We start from the raw sequence: 21,376 nt of genomic DNA on the forward strand, positions 1-21,376 counted from the left end.
GATATGCGTAGAGGGCATGCGTTTTGGACGAGTGTTTTTTTGTGAGAATTTTTCCATGGAAACGGAATTTTTAAATTTCCATGGAAATAAACTACATTTTTAATATTAATCCTTTATTTTTTCCATAGAAACATAAAAAAGTACAAAAAAATCCTAAAGCAACAACAATTTCAACCTCTCCACATCCCTTTTGTTGCCATGGTAATCCTCGGCTAATTTTTTATTTTGTCGCTGCAGAATCTCCAGGCTGTTTTTGAGCTCGTATTTTATAGCGCGTTCCTCCGCCAATTGCGATTCCAACAGGGCCACCCGGGTTTCCAAGGCGACCTCCTTTTGTACTTTTATTTGTGGGGGTGAGGAAGAGTAGCTGGGGGGCTGTGGATTTATTTTATTATTAAAACAATTCCGTTGCCATGGTGATTAAACTACCTGCTGATGCAGCTGCTCCTGGTGATCAATGTCGATCAACTTAAGTAAATCCTGCTCGAAGAAGGACGATTTTTTCTCAATTTTTGTGTCCTTTTTCTTAGGCGTGAGGTACGCACTTTTTAAAGCTGCCACGCGCTGGTTTAGGTTTGACTCCTAAAAATTACTAAATTGTTATCATCACCTAAGGAAAAAAATAATAATAAAAACGCACCCTGTTTCCATAGCAATTATCCAAATAACTATGTCGATACGAGAGGTTTTTCTGGAGTAAAAAAATATTTTCCGAGCTCTTCGAGTTGTTATATAATCTCCTAGGCAACGGTGGGGGTGGTGTGTTGCCATGGTTACTGAAAACTGAAAAGCTGCTTGAGCCGGTGCCGTAACCAGAGGAAGAGTAGTTGTCATGGTAATTATTTAAAAGAGGAGAGAAATGCTGGGTCCTCCCCTCTCCATAGCAGTTTAAATGGTTGTGTTGGTGTGGTTGGTGTTGGGTGGTTGCGGGGGGAAGGTGGCGGACCACTTCGGGAGCTATGGTAACGGGATTTTGGTAATTTATTTTAATTTTTATATTAATTTTTAATTAATTTCGGTTACCAATGACGACGATTTCCACGGAGGGGTTGGATTTTAGCAAGTCAATCATCTGTTCGGAATTGAGGTCCGAGGTTCGCGTGGAGTTTATCTAAGGGTTGGAATAGTGGACAATTATAGTTTCCATGGAAATTGTGGTAATAAAATAATTTAATAAATTAGAAGTATCGGGAGACATGATTGTTTTAAGGATGACGAACTTGGCAACAAATTTTTACCCCAACTTCCAATATGCTGAACAAAGTGATACAACTTTTCTGATTTCATGTACTTAAGGGCCCGGTGCTTAGAAATCACGTCAACTTTGACGATAAAATTCAGCAATGCACAAAAGAGGACACATTTTTCAAGTTATGTTTAATTTGTTAATCATGTCTTTAGATTTTACTTAATTTTTTTGACAATGTGCCCTCTTGTGGAGATATCTGGTCATAAAGAGAGCACAAATTGGCTTAGAATTGCAAAATTGATGGCATTGCTTTTCGAGTATCCATGGAACAAAAGAAAGCAATTTTTTCAAAAACTTGAGGGCAAAGTGATCAAATCAAAGTTTTTGAACGTGAGTTGTGAATGAAATACAATTATTGTTGCTAACATAAATTTTCTAAAAAGTAAATCTTCCCCCGGGCCCTTAATGGCAAATTATTTGGCTTCATATGCTAAATTGGTAGAATTTTTTTAATTTAACAAAATTAATTACCTTGACAACCCGGGAGAAGCAGGATAAGCCCGCGATGGCGGCCGGGCTTTGCTTTTCCACGTCTGTAATTAAGGAATTTAATAATTTAATTGTCTAAAATTATTTTAGAGATTTCTAAATAATTTCGTACCGGTCACAAGTCCATCGTTCTGGATATGAAAACTTGAAAAATTGAAATTTTAATTGATTATTCAATTAATTAGTACAATTTAATTATTAATTAATTGCTTAGCATACCCCAAGTTCGCCTTTTTCCTAATAAAATATTGCAACGTTTCCATGGCGATTTTATTTATAGATTTTAATTTAGTAACTAATCGAAAAGATTGCTCCGTTGTCATAGAAATTGGTCTTGTGGATTGGATTTGGGGATTATTTTGGGTCACGTGGTAGAGGGTTAGCCTGGAATTTTTTTAATTAAAAAAAATTATTTAGTTGTCATGGAAATTATGAAAAATTTGTTCCCATGGAAAGATTTTTTAAAAGCCTCACCCAAATTTATTAATTTCCCAGGAAACGATGTTCCCAACTTTTATATAAAAATCCAGTCCATTTTCGTTACAAACGATGAAATAATATTTCGATAAAGCTGCATAGCAACCATTTTCTAGTTTCCATGACAACCCTCCCGGAATCCCATTGTTGCCATGGGAGGAGGATGTGGGGCTTAATTGGGGCGGGGTTTTCTTCTTTATCAGATTTAACATTGCTATGGGAATTTAATAAAAATGAAAATTAGTATCCATGGAAATAAAAATCAGTTGCTATGAAAATAAAAATAAAAAAACTCACAAAACCTCCCCCTCAACTCGGCCACGCCCCCCGAAGTAAAGTTTAAATACAAGTCTTTAAGATACTCGTTTCTCGTCCGGATCGCCATCGTCGTGAATTTCTCGCTTTTGTACGTCGCGTTCTCCGCGTTGATGATTTTCGAGAGGAGGAAGTTTAAAAAGAAGGAATCACGGGAGAATGTGGGCGTGGTCAAAGGGGGGCCGAATTCCGGGACCTCACAGGAACGGGAGATGGCCAGGCTGGAAGAGTTTTAATTTTAGTTGGCATGGAAATTTAGAATATAATTCACATGGAAACAAAGTTTAGTTGCCACGGGAATAAAAAATTTAAAGAGTTGTCAAGGAAATAAAAATTTTGTTGCCATGGAAATCAAAAAAAAATCTCCATAGAAACCCCACCCACCTGTAAACCGGCTGCCCACCCCCACCCCCCTCAAAATCCACCAACCGCACCACGACAAAGACATGTTGGAACTGGCTCCTGACCGATTTCGGAGTGAAGGCCCTGCTGCCCGGCTCTTGAAACACGATGGTCACCATGTCATTCCCAATGTGCCTTTTCCTCATCAGTTGCTGTCGATTATTGGGCGTGAAAGGCAGCAAAGTCGACACGTGGAACATGAGCGATAAATTTGGGTCGAATTTGTCGTTGTAGATCGAGTGCGTTCCGGTGGTGTCGTCTGGAATTTTTATTAAATTTAGTTGCCATGGAAACGAAAAATAAAAAATCTCCATGGAAACTCCAAATTAAAAAAATACCTTTAACATCCAACCCCCCATTATACCCCGTGAACCCTTTTAATTTAATCCTATCTCCAAGGAAACTGAGGAAATCATCAAAATTAGCCGATCCAAACTCGTTATTGTACATTTCCTCTTCCGTCGTTTGTCCTTGACGACAGTATAAAACCCCGATTTTGTGCTTGGTTGTTAGGGATTGTTCGTCTAGTTTTAGGAGAATTGGGGGCGCCGTGGGGAGGCCCAGGCGGAGGCTGCAAAATTAAAAATTAAAAATTTTGGTTGCCATGGAAATAAATTTCTAAATTTAAAATCAACTCACGGTTGCTGGGACACCGTCAAAAAAGGAAATAAACATTCCACGACGTCTTTTGAACTATTGTGATTTTGATTAATTTTCTTTGTCGTCGTCATGACAACGTCGTCGGATATGGAGCCGCGGATTGGGAGGAGCTGTATTTTAAAATAAACCGTTGCAAACGAAATGTAGCAAAGGGGTGAAAACACACGGAATTGTCTTTGTGGCACGCCCACAACGTCTTTCTGCACTTTCCCGTCATTGTCTCACATTACCCCACGTCTCATTTTACCCCATTTTGACACCCCCACCCGCGTACTTCAAACGTACACGACAATACCTTTCAATAGACACCCCACATGACAAAAGTCATTTTTCGACATTCGACACCTCCCACACGGTCATGGAGTCGTCGCACGTCGAAATGATGGCGATTTCTGAAATCCTCATCCAAAAATACGTCTAAAACGGTGGAAACGAAAAATTCGACACCTTTGACCGTTGGCGTCATCGCCGTGGCGCCGTGACCTTATGACCTACGACGCCCATCTTCGAACTCATCCATATTTCAAAAATTAGAAACACGTTGACGAATGCCGAAATACGAAACCATTCTAAAGTTATCGTGGATACAGACGGACGGACGGACGGACGGACGGACAGACGGACGGACGGACGGACAAGACATTTCCATAAAGGGGTTTTCACCCCTTAATAATGTTGTTACCAAGGAAATAAAAAAAGTAACCATGGAAACCCACATCGCTGGTCCTGAAAACGACCCTGTGAAACCACGCGTCCTCCTCTTCGGATTTTTCCTTGACAACGGAAATCGCCACTGGACCCAATAATTCATCCACGCAAAACCAGTTGTCATGGTTACGGCCGTAAAAATATTTTCTATAGTAACCAGCCCCACTGTTTACGTTGTTGTCAAGGAAATTAAGTTTGTCAAAATTCTCTGGAAATTCCTCGTCCAAAATTTCGATCCGACGCAGGGTGGGGAATTTTCCGAGCGTGGGGTTCGGAATCTCGTTCCGGAAGTGGGGGCATCTAATTTTTAATTGGAATTAGTTAATTGGAATTAGTTAAAAATAGAATTCAAACTCACGTCAAAACCAGTTCGTTCTGGACGAAATCGCCAAAATCTTCTGTTGTTCCATTTTTGCTGGCTTTGCTCGCACCCGTCGTCGTGTTTTTCCGGTTGCTTAGCAACTTTGAAATTGATAGTTTATTAATTTCCAAGGTAACCGAAGTCACATCGTGATAATGAAAAACGGATCGAAATAATTGAGAATTTATAAGTTCACTCATTTTTTTGAAGCATTTCAGAGGGTTTCCTTTTTCTTGGAATGTTTGTTTTTTAAAAATTAAAATCGTTTCCCTGGAGATTTAAAAATAAAAATAAAAATAAAAACAAAATAAAAAAATTGAGAGTTGTTGTTGATGCTTTTTTGGAGTTCGCTCCAGGGTTTTTGGGGCGATGTGGGTGTGTGTGTTGGGGGTGTTGGGGTTTTGTGGAGAGGGAGTTGGTGCCTGGCGCCTCTGTGCTCTGCGCCTTGGAAAAATTTGAAAAACTTTGGACTCAAATATCTCGAAATGGCGCAGGTGAAATTACATAGTTGCTAATATAAAAATAAACTAGATTTTCGGAGCTATATTTTGGTACAGAAATTGGAGATGAACTCGTTACCCCCCCCCTTTCCTTTATCCAGGCCGACACGATCATAACACACGGTGTGACGGTGAAAACCATTGTAAGTGGTGTGAAATTTATCCTCAAATGATCACCCTGTGCATCTAACTAAATATATTGAGTTATTTAATTTTCAATTTATAATCAACTCTAATAAAGCGTTAGTGTTAGGCTTGGGAGTTGGTGCCTGGCGCCTCTGCGAACTCGTCGTTAGCTTGGTTGCTTGACTTTCGGTGTCTTGAATAAGCCCGTCTTACACCGGGCGGTGAGTGTCACACTCTGAATGCCTAGCCGCAACGGAAGTAAATTAAAATTACCATAGCACATTTAGAAAGGATCATTATGGTGGTGGTAAATTATTGCATATTCAAAGGACCTTTTACACAATCCCATTTACTGTACCATCCTAGTAAACACATCAGCCCAGTTAGTTCAGCAGGGTAGTAAACGCTCCAGCCCAGCGTTGAATTTCCTGTCGTATTGCAAGTCTTACTGCAAGTTGTCTGGCAAAACGATTATAGGAATACGTAGTAAATCTAAGTATCGATCCCCATGCTGTTAGTTTTTGAATAGCTCGTGAAACCAAATAATGTCCAAAGATTGTGCTGCTATCTCATGTTAGGCGGTGGCTTGAAGCACCAAGATCCGTTGGCTGGACAAAATTCCAACAGATCGCCAAAGACTGTTTATTCCGTCGAGATCATTATTCTTAACATCGCATAGGCGAAAGTTCTGAGTGACTAGATCGATATTTCAACAATTATAATTCATTCAACATTCTCAAGTAAGTCACGAATTTCTTCAAGTGAACGACTATTTAGTACAGAGTATGGTGGAATTCGTCCTCTTTGAACAGGGAGTTTAAGTACTCTAATAGTTCACTATTAATAGTGCACTCATTCCAGTAAGTGCTGCCTTCAGCAAAGTGTTAGGCTTACTTGGAGATTCTTGAAGAAGCTCTCCAAGAAGATGCTTAGAAGCTCGAAACCAATGCTGCCGAAGAATCGATAAGGTAAATCTGACTTTGTTAAAAAAAGGTCTTTGTGCCCAATGTTGGAGAATGATATGGTTCAATGAGATTTCCTACATGTTGCAGAAACATTTCTCCTTGATCGGGAATATTGTCTTCTTCCTCGTCAAAGTTATTTTGTACAACATCGCCATCAATGAACCCTGGATGAGGGTTATCACAAAAATAAATTCTTGTTAGGGCTTTATCAATTTTTAATGTTAGCTCTGGTCGTCTAATTCTGCTGCTAAACGGAATCTGGAGCAAAGATCTCTGAATGCTTCGGCATTGCCTGCATAACCATTTATCAAATTTGTCTCACCTTCAAACGGAAGGTAACAACAACCTGCCGAAGTAACAAGCCTCATTTTCTTTGATGATATCAAAATTCGGTCGTTTAACTACTACGGAACGTTCGTACATCATTTGTTACTCTTCAAGGAAATGAGTAATCTTCATTGCCCTGATGCTCGTTGCCTGACAGGTTTCTACCTTAAGTGGTGTTTATGCTTCACGCCATCGTCACGTCCTCCTTCAAATCCGATTTTTTTAATTGGCTGAACGAAATTATCACTACGACAATTAAAAATTTTAACCAATCAAAAAATCGAATTTGGAGAAGGACGTGACGATGATGTGAAGCATAAACGCACCTTTAGCCTATTTAGCTCGCCAAAAGCATCCTCATCACAAGCGAGTACCAGCGTCAGAAATTACTTCTCTTTTAGTCCAAGAGTACGAAATCCGTCTAGCCTTTTTAACTCTATTAAGCGCAACATCCGACATGGCTATGGCTAAATGCCGCTTTGATACTGAATATTCTGCTTGCCATGTTCACAGTCCAGGCCTGGGATATCTGGAAATAGAGCCCAGCAAAGCACACTTGTAATTTTGTGTCCCGACTCGCGAAGCAAAAGTTTCGAGTATGCAGCAGAGCAGCAATGGCAACATGCAACATTCTCCTCTTGAACAGAGTTTGTCGATTTCCTATTAATTAATATTTACTATCAGCTTTGTCCATAACATATAAGTTGGAATTTGAGGCTATTATGTCCTAACTAACAAACTCCACTGCATGGCGAGCTTCAACTGAGTTTCAAAACAAATTTTTAAAATTTCATTCTTCAGCGAGGGTGCCTCTGAAAACTTTAAAACAGGACCATATTTATTGAAACATTAATAACGCGTATGTTTTGACTTAATAATTCAATATTTACAAACTTTCCTCAAAGTGGGCCCAACTGTTTTCGATGGATTTATTTTATATAACATTGAGGGCATTGAGGGAACTCACGTCACAGTTTGTATACGTCGGTTACAAACTGGGTAAGGTTTGTAAGCCTACAAACTTTTACTATTTTAATTTGATAATTTCTAAGGAAATTGACTTACTACCTTTTACGAAACTTCCGCAGTTGAAAAGCATGTTTTTGGTTCACTTGAATTATTTACGAACTTTTGTTCGTAAATAAGACGAAACAAAAGTTCGTAAATAATTCGTAAGTGTTTGATATTACGGCAGCCGCCCAACATGGGGGAGAGCAGGGCACAAATTTACGGTCGAGTACACGGGGGATTGGATGAGGTGTTGCACTCTGTTCAAAAAAAACCATGTGGCAATCCCTGAAAGAAGTCTCTGATCAACCTGCCAGTTGTGCCGGGGTGCGTATATCCCAAGGTGAGTTCGAAAACCACACCCCCATGGGCGGTGTCGTCGGAGGAAAATGATATTTTTATTGATATTGAATCTATAGATGAAATGAAGTGTTCCCGCGCTATCGTAGGCGTAGCGGTGGTGAAGTGAGACCAGGCAATAGAATTACTAGCACGATAGTCCTTCCCTTCCCTCAACCAATTATCTCAATAGGGCCTCTCAAGAAGCCTATCCCGAATGGGATCAAAGTAAAATTATGCCATCGACTCGAAATTCAGAAGTTTAGGGTCTAATGACTTCAAAAATTGGTTCCTATTATTTCACCGCCATGATTTGACCTGACTTGTTAAAATTAGGCGATCGACTTTAAATTCAAAATCTAAGGGTTCAGTGACCTTAAATATTTATGTTAAAGAACGTCCTCTAACGTCTCGGACTGACGCAATAAAATGCTCAGAACTTTATACACAGCATGGTTAATGCAATTTTTTTGAAATTGCATTAACCAAAGGGGTTGGATTGCCATACAGTTAAAATTTTAATGATTCAATTCCGCTATCTGCTACAGACTGTATTTTCTTCTTCAGATTTCACATTAAATTCCCCTCAGAGACTGCACCTACTTCTAAGCTCATTTTCGTCCGTCTGTTTTTAAATTTTCTAAAGGTGTCTAGCGTTTCCGAAAGCTTAGAATATTTGGATATAGTCAGCGCCCAGAATTTCTCAATTGGTCGCAGTTGAGGAACATTTGGTGAACATTTCATTTTTTGGCACAAATTCAATTTTTCATATGTAGGTACTCCGTGACCTTTTTAGCGTAATGGGACGTTGCGAGGTCAGGCGAAAACAAAACTTTGTATTTTTTTGATATTTGTTAACAAACGATTCCAAGCCCCCTTGAATGCATGGTTTAAGATAAACCTCCTGGTTTACAGTGCCCTCCAAAATGACATCGGCAACATGGCCGGCGCTGGAGATGCATTGCAAAATTAGATATTTTTGGGGAATTTGTCCTTCTTCCGGATTTTGTCTTCGTATTTTACTTCGGAGGGGTCCGAGGAATGGTAAAAGTGTGTTCCCGGAAGATTTGGAGGGTCCACGGTGACGTAGGTCTCATCGTCCATGATGACCACTTTTCCCCGAATCTTCTTCAACAATTTCTTGCAGCATTCTTGAATCCTTTCCTTTTGGGTTGATTTGTAATTTGGTGCTGGTTTTTTTGTCCTTGCTGTAGTCCCTAGTTTATGGACTTTGATTTTGCTCAGATAGCTTTTAGAAATCTTGACCTTACTTGCCGCTGCAGCCGTTGTCGAGGATGGATGATTTTGGAAGATTTTTTTGTCCGATTTTTGACTCGTATCGTCGCTAGCTTTGCAGGTCGACCAGTAGGGACCTTGGATTTGACGTCATTGGATTACTTGCACTTTTTTATGTATTTGTAGACGGTGGATTTACAAATACCTTCTTGTTTAAAAAAGTGCCTCGTAGTCTTGGCTTGGAATCACTGTTTGCTTTATTTTGTGAAACTCAATTACTCTTTTTCCCAACTCTTGCCTTTCAACCCAAGTTTTTCGAGTTTTAGCCATGACTGGATAATTGGTGACATACAGGGTGGTTCAAATGTCAAGCTACAATGGAAAATCTTTCAATGGGAAAAATTCGTAAATTTCCATTAGTTACCCAAATTTTATGTCTGAAATTCAATATTTTAAGAATTTTGCCATCAGTTTTGATGATAATTAATGAAAATCTCAATTCCAAATCTTGCAACTATTGGAGATTTAGGGGTTTTTCCCCTTGAAAAAATTTCCATTGTAGCGTGACATTTAAACCACCCTGTATATCAATGGAAAGCTTAAACTTTGGTCGATTCAAAAATATTTTTCTCGAAAAATAATTTCGCTGTGTTCCCGCCTAGCGCGCCCTTTTACGGGGCAGTCCGCGACGTTAGGGGACGTTCTTTATATGTATGCACTTTGTCGTCGATTAGAATAATTATTATTTTATGAATATTGACTAGATTATGATGATAATAATTTATGAATTTGACATCATGATTCTATGCATTTGTCATGATAATCTATCTATGTATGTACATGCAAGGTGAATTGTGCAAGCAGGGAGGAAAATTCAAATGAGATGCCAGGTCTGTATTTAAGTGGAAATTGACCACATCTTATCTTATTTTTTGTGCTCCCTTGTGTGAAGTTCCGTTTATGGGGGGTTGACTGCAGTGATGTTGGTGATGAGGAAGATGAGACGATCGTCGTCGTTTGTGGTGTGTGCGTAATAATTGGGAGGCGAGATGAGACTTGGTTGCACTTTTCTTAGAGAGGTTTTATTTATTACTTGTACAAACAGGCAGAACTCTGCCTCTCCCAATAATATTGGGAGAGGTAACCTGCAGTAGCACAAAATACTTCCTCGACCGTCCTCCACCGTTCCCCCATTGCTGTCGTGTACTGCCGTGACTGCTGTTTATATATGGTTGATATACCTATTTCTAACCTACATATTGAAAGAGAGAGTGAGAGAGATAACAATGAGATGACTTGCAATAATTGCCTCACTGCCCAGAGGCGATCACGATATAAAACTAGAATGTGACAAATGTATCTGATTAAGATTGCACATAAGGAAACCTTCTCCTTGATTGTGTTGCACTCAATGTGCAACAATCACTTTCACAAAATAAACCTGTTCTTTACACTTGAACCTTGTGAACCTTGGTCACCTTCTCCCTCATTGGTTTAAAATTTTAGTTGTGCCCTCCCTCCGTGTCTCCTATTCTCTCGCCCATTGGAAGTGGGTGTAATTTTGTGGCAGTTCCTTGCCAAATATATTTGTGAACTTTTGTGAATCGCGTGAATAGTAAATTCTGAACCCGTAGGATTTTGGTTTTCATTGTTAGATTCCCCAAAACATAAGACCTAGTCACGCTTCCCACTTTGGTTATGATATCAAACCAATATTTTCTTCAATAGAAATTAAAATTCTGAAAATTTAGCAATGGTTCGCTAAGAATTAAACAAAATACATTTAACTTGTTTATATAGTTTGTTTTAGTTATGGGAACACAATTTGTAATAATAATTAACTTCAACCCGTTGTTAATTTTGCAAAGTACGCACTTATGTACAGACATAAATGATTTTTTTGCAAACCTTATCAACTTATATGCATGTACAGAATCAAGCTAGTTATTTCCTTTGTTTATAAAATTTCACAATTTGTTTTCCCCAGTATGTATGTATGTATGTGGCTGGACATTTGTTTACGGACCGCACATAAAGCGTGTTATCGAGGTTTGGAAGAAAAAGGGTGAAAATCTTTTGAACAAATGTTGTGAGCCTGGTTCCGAGCAGAAATCACTGCCTAAAATTTTTCCGCAATCGATAAAAGCTTGATGCATATTGTAACTGCTTTTTATATTTTTTACATTGTCGTTCTGAAAATTCTGTTGGTTTTACTATGCAGAACAAACAGCGTGTGGATAATTTTGCGTATATAGTTTTTTATCGAGTTTTAGGACAAATCGCTCGGCGCAAAGTTTTTCTTCAAATAATTTGGAGGATTTCTACAGAAATATGGTTCAAATTTTCAGTTCTGCATGATAATGATTTATTTAGCTCGTATTCACGATCACACACCTTATGCACGGTCCTTCACTTATATGCATTTATTTATGTAGATTTAGTTTCCGTTTCAACCAAGTTGCGCATAAACTGAGTAGTTGCATATATACATATGTATGTATCTAACATGGGGGAGTCGTGGCAGGCATCCATACTTTTTTTTCTGAGGTGGTGATCACAGCAAGAGGAAGTATGGATGCCGTGTAAATGTTGTCGAGGTGATAAGCAAGGCATGAGTAAATCATGGAGTCTGGGGCCAGCTTTACACTCTCAAACTATTGGCCTTTGTGTGACTAATAAATACGACACCGAAAAATAACTATTTTGTGACCACGTCCCCCTCATTTACATAGTTTTTACGATCACAACCATGAGTTACACACAATCACACATACACATCGCATCGCCAAAACTTTACACACTTTGTAGGGTGACCATACTACTCATCAATAGAGATATCCAAGCGAGCCGAGAAGCGGAGTGCGGCATCTCACAGGTTAAGTTGAGTGGCGGAAAGGGGTTACCCACAAGTTGTCATACTTTCTCCCCTGTGCACAAACCACAACAAGCGTAAATCAAGCTGGCAGGACCAGTCTGTAGATCAAAATAATCAGTCTGTAATAAAGTGCTACCCTGTATCCGACCCCTGACCGCATAAGCGGCAAGGGGACGACACCAGGTTCAAATTATGTGAGTTCAAAGTATTATACCCCGTTATTACCTCAAATGTCTGGCGCAGAGGATTACGGTTTAAGTTTATGATATTTCCCAAGTTTGCATGATATAGCTCCTTAAGTTTCATGTGCCTTCATAGATGAGCGCCCTGGCACCTAGATTTGTGGGTTTGTTCAGCCCACTCAGGCTTTTGACAGTCCGATTTCCCGGGCCCGCAAACGGTTACTTCATCAGAGAGGTTATTGCAAAAGCCCATGTGCGACATAGTTAGTTTGACATAGGACTGTCAAAAGGGCACGTTTCACAAAAGTTCACAAATATATTTGGCAAGGAACTGCCACAAAATTACACCCACTTCCAATGGGCGAGAGAATAGGAGACACGGAGGGAGGGCACAACTAAAATTTTAAACCAATGAGGAAGAAGGTGACCAAGGTTCACAAGGTTCAAGGGAGCACAAAAAATAAGATAAGATGTGGTCAATTTCCACTTAAATACAGACCTGGCATCTCATTTGAATTTTCCTCCCTGCTTGCACAATTCACCTTGCATGTACATACATAGATAGATTATCATGACAAATGCATAGAATCATGATGTCAAATTCATAAATTATTATCATCATAATCTAGTCAATATTCATAAAATAATAATTATTCTAATCGACGACAAAGTGCATACATATAAAGAACGTCCCCTAACGTCGCGGACTGCCCCGTAAAAGGGCGCGCTAGGCGGGAACACAGCGAAATTATTTTTCGAGAAAAATATTTTTGAATCGACCAAAGTTTAAGCTTTCCATTGATATACAGGGTGGTTTAAATGTCACGCTACAATGGAAATTTTTTCAAGGGGAAAAACCCCTAAATCTCCAATAGTTGCAAGATTTGGAATTGAGATTTTCATTAATTATCATCAAAACTGATGGCAAAATTCTTAAAATATTGAATTTCAGACATAAAATTTGGGTAACTAATGGAAATTTACGAATTTTTCCCATTGAAAGATTTTCCATTGTAGCTTGACATTTGAACCACCCTGTATGTCACCAATTATCCAGTCATGGCTAAAACTCGAAAAACTTGGGTTGAAAGGCAAGAGTTGGGAAAAAGAGTAATTGAGTTTCACAAAATAAAGCAAACAGTGATTCCAAGCCAAGACTACGAGGCACTTTTTTAAACAAGAAGGTATTTGTAAATCCACCGTCTACAAATACATAAAAAAGTGCAAGTAATCCAATGACGTCAAATCCAAGGTCCCTACTGGTCGACCTGCAAAGCTAGCGACGATACGAGTCAAAAATCGGACAAAAAAATCTTCCAAAATCATCCATCCTCGACAACGGCTGCAGCGGCAAGTAAGGTCAAGATTTCTAAAAGCTATCTGAGCAAAATCAAAGTCCATAAACTAGGGACTACAGCAAGGACAAAAAAACCAGCACCAAATTACAAATCAACCCAAAAGGAAAGGATTCAAGAATGCTGCAAGAAATTGTTGAAGAAGATTCGGGGAAAAGTGGTCATCATGGACGATGAGACCTACGTCACCGTGGACCCTCCAAATCTTCCGGGAACACACTTTTACCATTCCTCGGACCCCTCCGAAGTAAAATACGAAGACAAAATCCGGAAGAAGGACAAATTCCCCAAAAATATCTAATTTTGCAATGCATCTCCAGCGCCGGCCATGTTGCCGATGTCATTTTGGAGGGCACTGTAAACCAGGAGGTTTATCTTAAACCATGCATTCAAGGGGGCTTGGAATCGTTTGTTAACAAATATCAAAAAAATACAAAGTTTTGTTTTCGCCTGACCTCGCAACGTCCCATTACGCTAAAAAGGTCACGGAGTACCTACATATGAAAAATTGAATTTGTGCCAAAAAATGAAATGTTCACCAAATGTTCCTCAACTGCGACCAATTGAGAAATTCTGGGCGCTGACTATATCCAAATATTCTAAGCTTTCGGAAACGCTAGACACCTTTAGAAAATTTAAAAACAGACGGACGAAAATGAGCTTAGAAGTAGGTGCAGTCTCTGAGGGGAATTTAATGTGAAATCTGAAGAAGAAAATACAGTCTGTAGCAGATAGCGGAATTGAATCATTAAAATTTTAACTGTATGGCAATCCAACCCCTTTGGTTAATGCAATTTCAAAAAAATTGCATTAACCATGCTGTGTATAAAGTTCTGAGCATTTTATTGCGTCAGTCCGAGACGTTAGAGGACGTTCTTTAACATAAATATTTAAGGTCACTGAACCCTTAGATTTTGAATTTAAAGTCGATCGCCTAATTTTAACAAGTCAGGTCAAATCATGGCGGTGAAATAATAGGAACCAATTTTTGAAGTCATTAGACCCTAAACTTCTGAATTTCGAGTCGATGGCATAATTTTACTTTGATCCCATTCGGGATAGGCTTCTTGAGAGGCCCTATTGAGATAATTGGTTGAGGGAAGGGAAGGACTATCGTGCTAGTAATTCTATTGCCTGGTCTCACTTCACCACCGCTACGCCTACGATAGCGCGGGAACACTTCATTTCATCTATAGATTCAATATCAATAAAAATATCATTTTCCTCCGACGACACCGCCCATGGGGGTGTGGTTTTCGAACTCACCTTGGGATATACGCACCCCGGCACAACTGGCAGGTTGATCAGAGACTTCTTTCAGGGATTGCCACATGGTTTTTTTTGAACAGAGTGCAACACCTCATCCAATCCCCCGTGTACTCGACCGTAAATTTGTGCCCTGCTCTCCCCCATGTTGGGCGGCTGCCGTAATATCAAACACTTACGAATTATTTACGAACTTTTGTTTCGTCTTATTTACGAACAAAAGTTCGTAAATAATTCAAGTGAACCAAAAACATGCTTTTCAACTGCGGAAGTTTCGTAAAAGGTAGTAAGTCAATTTCCTTAGAAATTATCAAATTAAAATAGTAAAAGTTTGTAGGCTTACAAACCTTACCCAGTTTGTAACCGACGTATACAAACTGTGACGTGAGTTCCCTCAATGCCCTCAATGTTATATAAAATAAATCCATCGAAAACAGTTGGGCCCACTTTGAGGAAAGTTTGTAAATATTGAATTATTAAGTCAAAACATACGCGTTATTAATGTTTCAATAAATATGGTCCTGTTTTAAAGTTTTCAGAGGCACCCTCGCTGAAGAATGAAATTTTAAAAATTTGTTTTGAAACTCAGTTGAAGCTCGCCATGCAGTGGAGTTTGTTAGTTAGGACATAATAGCCTCAAATTCCAACTTATATGTTATGGACAAAGCTGATAGTAAATATTAATTAATAGGAAATCGACAAACTCTGTTCAAGAGGAGAATGTTGCATGTTGCCATTGCTGCTCTGCTGCATACTCGAAACTTTTGCTTCGCGAGTCGGGACACAAAATTACAAGTGTGCTTTGCTGGGCTCTATTTCCAGATATCCCAGGCCTGGACTGTGAACATGGCAAGCAGAATATTCAGTATCAAAGCGGCATTTAGCCATAGCCATGTCGGATGTTGCGCTTAATAGAGTTAAAAAGGCTAGACGGATTTCGTACTCTTGGACTAAAAGAGAAGTAATTTCTGACGCTGGTACTCGCTTGTGATGAGGATGCTTTTGGCGAGCTAAATAGGCTAAAGGTGCGTTTATGCTTCACATCATCGTCACGTCCTTCTCCAAATTCGATTTTTTGATTGGTTAAAATTTTTAATTGTCGTAGTGATAATTTCGTTCAGCCAATTAAAAAAATCGGATTTGAAGGAGGACGTGACGATGGCGTGAAGCATAAACACCACTTAAGGTAGAAACCTGTCAGGCAACGAGCATCAGGGCAATGAAGATTACTCATTTCCTTGAAGAGTAACAAATGATGTACGAACGTTCCGTAGTAGTTAAACGACCGAATTTTGATATCATCAAAGAAAATGAGGCTTGTTACTTCGGCAGGTTGTTGTTACCTTCCGTTTGAAGGTGAGACAAATTTGATAAATGGTTATGCAGGCAATGCCGAAGCATTCAGAGATCTTTGCTCCAGATTCCGTTTAGCAGCAGAATTAGACGACCAGAGCTAACATTAAAAATTGATAAAGCCCTAACAAGAATTTATTTTTGTGATAACCCTCATCCAGGGTTCATTGATGGCGATGTTGTACAAAATAACTTTGACGAGGAAGAAGACAATATTCCCGATCAAGGAGAAATGTTTCTGCAACATGTAGGAAATCTCATTGAACCATATCATTCTCCAACATTGGGCACAAAGACCTTTTTTTAACAAAGTCAGATTTACCTTATCGATTCTTCGGCAGCATTGGTTTCGAGCTTCTAAGCATCTTCTTGGAGAGCTTCTTCAAGAATCTCCAAGTAAGCCTAACACTTTGCTGAAGGCAGCACTTACTGGAATGAGTGCACTATTAATAGTGAACTATTAGAGTACTTAAACTCCCTGTTCAAAGAGGACGAATTCCACCATACTCTGTACTAAATAGTCGTTCACTTGAAGAAATTCGTGACTTACTTGAGAATGTTGAATGAATTATAATTGTTGAAATATCGATCTAGTCACTCAGAACTTTCGCCTATGCGATGTTAAGAATAATGATCTCGACGGAATAAACAGTCTTTGGCGATCTGTTGGAATTTTGTCCAGCCAACGGATCTTGGTGCTTCAAGCCACCGCCTAACATGAGATAGCAGCACAATCTTTGGACATTATTTGGTTTCACGAGCTATTCAAAAACTAACAGCATGGGGATCGATACTTAGATTTACTAAGCCGGATTAGATTTTGAAACACTTCTTCAAGAACCATGGGGACAAACGTGGGACACCTATCTCACAATGCCTCGTAGTGTTATGCTTCTATGATTTTATTTGATTGCAAATGCAAGGTTAATAGTTGTACCGCAGTGGATACGTATTCGGAAGTCAATATTTTATTTCTTTTTACAGTTGTTTGTTTTTTGTTATTTTATTTCTTATTTCTTCCCCTGGGCCCTTAATCCCAGCAAACGGAATCTTTTAATTAATCCTCGATTGTTCTAATCTAGGATTCTAATAAAAATTGATCTAATAATAAACAATGGCATCGAGCATACGGAAGTAGGTTCATTAGCTTCAGTTTCACTCCAGTCCAAATACACCTTCACGAACACTTAATTTCACTGTAGACGTATTGCTTCAATTTCACTGAAAATCTCATTTTTCCCCGACCAGGTGCGAGGAGGAATCTAATCCCAGCAAATTGAATCATTTAAGTAATCCTAGATTAATTTAATCCCGGAATAAAGTCTTAAATAATTATACTCCCACAGAAAAATTCAATAATCATGGATATCTGAAAACTGCCTAATTCGAAATTGTGTGGCCGATTTATGTCCACTGGTCGTTAACATTAGCAATTACATTTTTCTGTCATTTTATTATTATTTTAGGAACTACAGGCACTCGGTACGGACGGATAAGACGCAAAGCACCAAAACCCACTTTCTATTCGGAGATTTAGTTTTATAAAATTAATCAGAGTAATATAATATCCATCACTCATGGATATTATTATGCATACTCTTGTCATAATATTTGTGGAACCTTCATAAAATATGTAACTCACTACTTAAGAGGTTGTAGGATTCGGTCGCCAATTTCAACCATGTTAAAATTTCTATCCTATTTCTATAGGGGAAGGATCCATAAATAGTTAAAATTTGTTATGAACGTTCCCTAAATGACATAAGTTATTTTAAATGTTTAAAACAGCATTGATAAATGTTTATAAAAAAAATTGTTGAGACTTAAACCCTATTATTCAATTTTGAATCGGGTTTTCGGATCATCCAAAAGTAAATCCGATAACAATCGGATACAAGAAACCTGACAACCCGAAGCCGTTGAGAAACTCTACTCACGAAGATTTCCATGCTTTTGGTACCTTATTGTGCCGAGCGATAAGACGCAAGGCACCAAACCCCACGGCACGAGGCACTTCCCCCGTTCATGAATGCAAAGTACACTGAATTTTATGGTAACGAGTGGGTGTGGATTATTCAACCCACACATCCCTCCAAGTTCCCATGGAAACAATTACCTAAAAAAAACCACCCCCCTCCCCCATCATTTCAAAAAAAAAATCATGACAAAACCCCAACAACGCCACCTCTCCCAAACAATTCTCAAAATCTCCATGGAAACATTTTTAAGGAGTTCCTACCCGCGACTTTTATTCACACTAGTCATTCACACACACGCACACGAGTTTTTTTAATTCTCAAAAAAAAATTAAAACACCAAATTTCCATAGAAACTAGTCAAAAAAATGGTGCGTATCCAAGAATTGGATAACCTTGACGACGACGATAACAACGTGGCAACAACGGAAACGGAAACCATGGCAACGAATAATGCGGACCCGGATTTTAACGTAAAATTTATTTTCACTATTTAAAAAAAATCTCCATGGAAACATAAAAATCCCTAAAAATTCAGGCCTCCGTTGACGCTGCCCGAGCGGCCATGCAGCCGACGCCAATTGAGAAATTTATGGCAATTTGTAAATCTCTAATTCTTCGTGCCATGGTGATTTATTTCGTCATGAGTTTCATTCGTGGAGGGGGGAATAAAATCGCTCCTGCCACTCCTTCCACTGGGGGAATAAAACCTGTCGCCATGGAAAATTCGTTTCCAAACGGGACCGTCTTTGTAAGGTTTTTTTAAAATTAATAATTATCTAATTGCAATTAACTAATTGAAATATTTAAAATCCAGGACATGTACGTATATGTAAATGAGCACGCCTCATCTCTTGATTACATTAATGACCAATTGCTATGGAAACAGGAAGGCATGATCTATGGCGACTGGCTCGAAAATGAAAATGGCTACGTTTCCATGACTACACAATTTACATTGGGAGAGGTCTTAATAAATAAATTTTTTTGGAGTTGCCATGGAAAAAAATCACGACGATTTTATTTATTCTCTGTGTGTGTATCCATAGAAATCGAGGAGGAACGGGTCTCTGTTTTTGCACACGGTGATTGTCCCGATTGGAGATGATCCAAGTAATGATGCCAACACAAAGCGGATTTATTTAAATAAAATGCTCAACAAGTTTAAGAAGAAGAAGATTGTCAAGTTAAGAAATTTACTCAGTTCCGGGGATGAGGTTGCCGAGGTGATTTTTTATTGTTTCCATGGAGAGGATTTTATTGTTTCCATGGAGAGGATTTTTTAAAATTAAATTTATTTCCATAGAAACCGACCGTAGCGGAAATCGTGTCGCATTACCACCCGAATTTGACTATAAACTTGGTGACGGATTGGACGTTGTGGACGCCGGGGGCCGTTCCCGCCCCGCTTAACCAATTTGTGAATTTCGTTGGGGACAAGTACCAGCCGGTGGTGTTTTACAATGATTATTGGAATTTGGCCAAAGATTATCATCCCGTGGGGGTGGAGAACAGGTGCGTGGTTATTGATAATGGGGTGCTAAATGGCGTGCTAAAAATTGGCAGAGAAATTTGGCACATGCTAAAAAAATGCCAAAATATTGGCATAAATTTTGGCACATGCTAAGAAAATGGCAGAGAAATTAGGCACAAAATTTAGCACGCCAAAAAAAATGCCAAATTTGGCCCAACGCCAATTTTTAGCACAAAAAAAATCACCCACAAAAACCTAAAACTTCCCCCCATTGCAGAACCCTCCAAATCACGCTGACCTACCAGCCCCTCTCGCTCTTCAAGTGGCAGCTCTACGCGGCCCAGCAGATGAAAAGCCAGTGGTCCGTCTCCACGGCATTCGGCGGAGAAGAAGATCTCGACGATTCCGAGCAGGACACTTTAAAGGAAGCCATGATCGACACTAATCCAATCCTCCTCGTTCTCACATTCGTCGTCAGCCTGCTCCACTCCGTTTTCGAGTTTCTCGCTTTTAAAAATGGTATGAAACACGAATCATTTCTGCGGAATTATGATAAAACACACTAAAAAATTATACAAAAAAATACTAAAATTTAGACATCCAATTCTGGAACAACCGCAAGGACCTCGAGGGCTTGTCCGTCCGCTCCGTCTTTTTCAACGTGTTTCAATCCACGATCGTCCTGCTCTACGTTCTTGACAATGAAACGAATTGGGTCATCCGGATCTCGTGCTTCGTCGGGTTGGGGATCGAGATTTGGAAGATTCACAAGGTACGCACTCACTTAAGAAAAATTATTAATTTTAATATCACCTCACCTAAGAAAAATCACATCACCTAAGAAAAAAAAAAAAAAAATCCTCCACAGGTAACGGACATCACCTTCTCCCCCACGGACCGCATAATATTCGGCCTCTTCCCCCGCCCAATTTTATTAGAAAAACCCTCCTACTCCACCACGGTAACCAAATCCTACGACAAACTGGCCTTCCACTACTTAGGAATCCTCTGTTTCCCCCTCCTAATCCTCTACGGAATCTACTCCCTAATCTACCAAGAGCACAAAGGAATCTACTCCTTCATCCTGAGTCTCGCCTATGGATTTCTACTCACTTTTGGCTTCATTATGATGACGCCGCAGCTGTTTATCAACTATAAATTGAAATCAGTGGCGCATTTACCCTGGAGAATGCTCACTTACAAGTTTTTAAACACTTTTATCGACGATATCTTTGCGTTTGTTATTAAAATGCCGTGGATGTATCGGATCGGGTGTTTGAGGGATGACGTGGTTTTTTTCGTGTTTCTATGGCAACGCTGGGTTTACAAGACGGATTTCGAGAGGGTCAATGAGTTTGGGTACAGGGAGAGGAGGGAAGAAAGTGGGGTGGAGGGTGGGGAGGAGGTTAAGGAGATTACAGAGGGGAAAAAGGATCAGTGATTTTTTTTATTTAGCGTGTGTTGCTAGGGGACCAATGTAAATTTTTGTGTGTAAAAATTGTGAATAAAAATTATTTATTAAGGGAGTTTTGTGTGGTGATGATTTTTTACAAGGTTTTGCATGGATTTTTTTGAGGCGAGGATGGTTTTTTTTGGCGTGTTGATTTTTTTGTGCTAATTTTTGGCATGCCAATTTTCGTGCTAATTTTTTGGCATGCTAATTTCTCTGCCAATTTCCCTGCCAATTTCCCTGCCAATTTTTTAGCACATATGCCAAATGCCATTTTTGCCAT

General features: G+C 39.3%; 2 protein-coding genes across 3 annotated transcripts; one reads left to right on the forward strand and one right to left on the reverse strand.

Annotated features, from left to right (window-relative positions):
- Positions 1-92: 92 nt before the first annotated feature.
- LOC110843184 (signal-induced proliferation-associated 1-like protein 3) lies at positions 93-5,021 on the reverse strand. 2 transcript variants are annotated; one of them, XM_022089139.2, is made up of 14 exons: positions 4,659-5,021; positions 4,309-4,600; positions 3,572-3,702; positions 3,271-3,503; positions 2,915-3,191; positions 2,513-2,751; positions 2,213-2,429; positions 1,958-2,122; positions 1,851-1,882; positions 1,721-1,782; positions 1,024-1,111; positions 641-957; positions 430-582; positions 93-375 (listed from the first exon to the last, which is right to left on the reverse strand). In XM_022089139.2, exons 1-14 carry the CDS (start codon positions 4,859-4,861, stop codon positions 154-156), a joined length of 2,631 nt encoding a protein of 876 aa, XP_021944831.1. In that variant the 5' UTR covers positions 4,862-5,021; the 3' UTR covers positions 93-153. The 2 variants fall into 2 exon arrangements, with proteins under 2 accessions (XP_021944831.1, XP_021944832.2); XM_022089140.2 differs by lacking the exon at positions 4,659-5,021 and having other exon boundaries at positions 4,296-4,426.
- A 13,367-nt stretch (positions 5,022-18,388) lies between these two features.
- Positions 18,389-21,169, forward strand: LOC110845194 (cleft lip and palate transmembrane protein 1 homolog). The gene is made up of 8 exons (XM_022091561.2): positions 18,389-18,642; positions 18,708-18,920; positions 18,987-19,136; positions 19,219-19,395; positions 19,476-19,684; positions 19,921-20,162; positions 20,240-20,415; positions 20,512-21,169. Exons 1-8 carry the CDS (start codon positions 18,538-18,540, stop codon positions 21,082-21,084), a joined length of 1,845 nt encoding a protein of 614 aa, XP_021947253.1. The 5' UTR covers positions 18,389-18,537; the 3' UTR covers positions 21,085-21,169.
- The last annotated feature ends 207 nt before the right edge of the window (positions 21,170-21,376 follow it).

This window comes from Folsomia candida, unplaced genomic scaffold (genome assembly GCF_002217175.1).
Source record: "Folsomia candida strain VU population unplaced genomic scaffold, ASM221717v1 Fcan01_Sc002, whole genome shotgun sequence".
Classification (NCBI taxonomy): domain Eukaryota; kingdom Metazoa; phylum Arthropoda; class Collembola; order Entomobryomorpha; family Isotomidae; genus Folsomia; species Folsomia candida.

Excerpts from the sequence above, each read along its gene's own strand:
- LOC110845194 (XM_022091561.2), top strand. The coding sequence starts at position 18,538 with ATGGTGCGTATCCAAGAATTGGATAACCTTGACGACGACGATAACAAC. Across the intron at positions 19,396-19,475 it reads CCGGGGATGAGGTTGCCGAG|AAACCGACCGTAGCGGAAAT; the intron begins GTGATTTTTTAT and ends TTATTTCCATAG. Across the intron at positions 19,685-19,920 it reads CCCGTGGGGGTGGAGAACAG|AACCCTCCAAATCACGCTGA; the intron begins GTGCGTGGTTAT and ends CCCCCATTGCAG.
- LOC110843184 (XM_022089139.2), bottom strand. The coding sequence starts at position 4,861 with ATGAGTGAACTTATAAATTCTCAATTATTTCGATCCGTTTTTCATTAT. Across the intron at positions 3,504-3,571 it reads TTGACGGTGTCCCAGCAACC|CCTCCGCCTGGGCCTCCCCA; the intron begins GTGAGTTGATTT and ends TTAATTTTGCAG. Across the intron at positions 3,192-3,270 it reads TGGGGGGTTGGATGTTAAAG|ACGACACCACCGGAACGCAC; the intron begins GTATTTTTTTAA and ends TAAAAATTCCAG.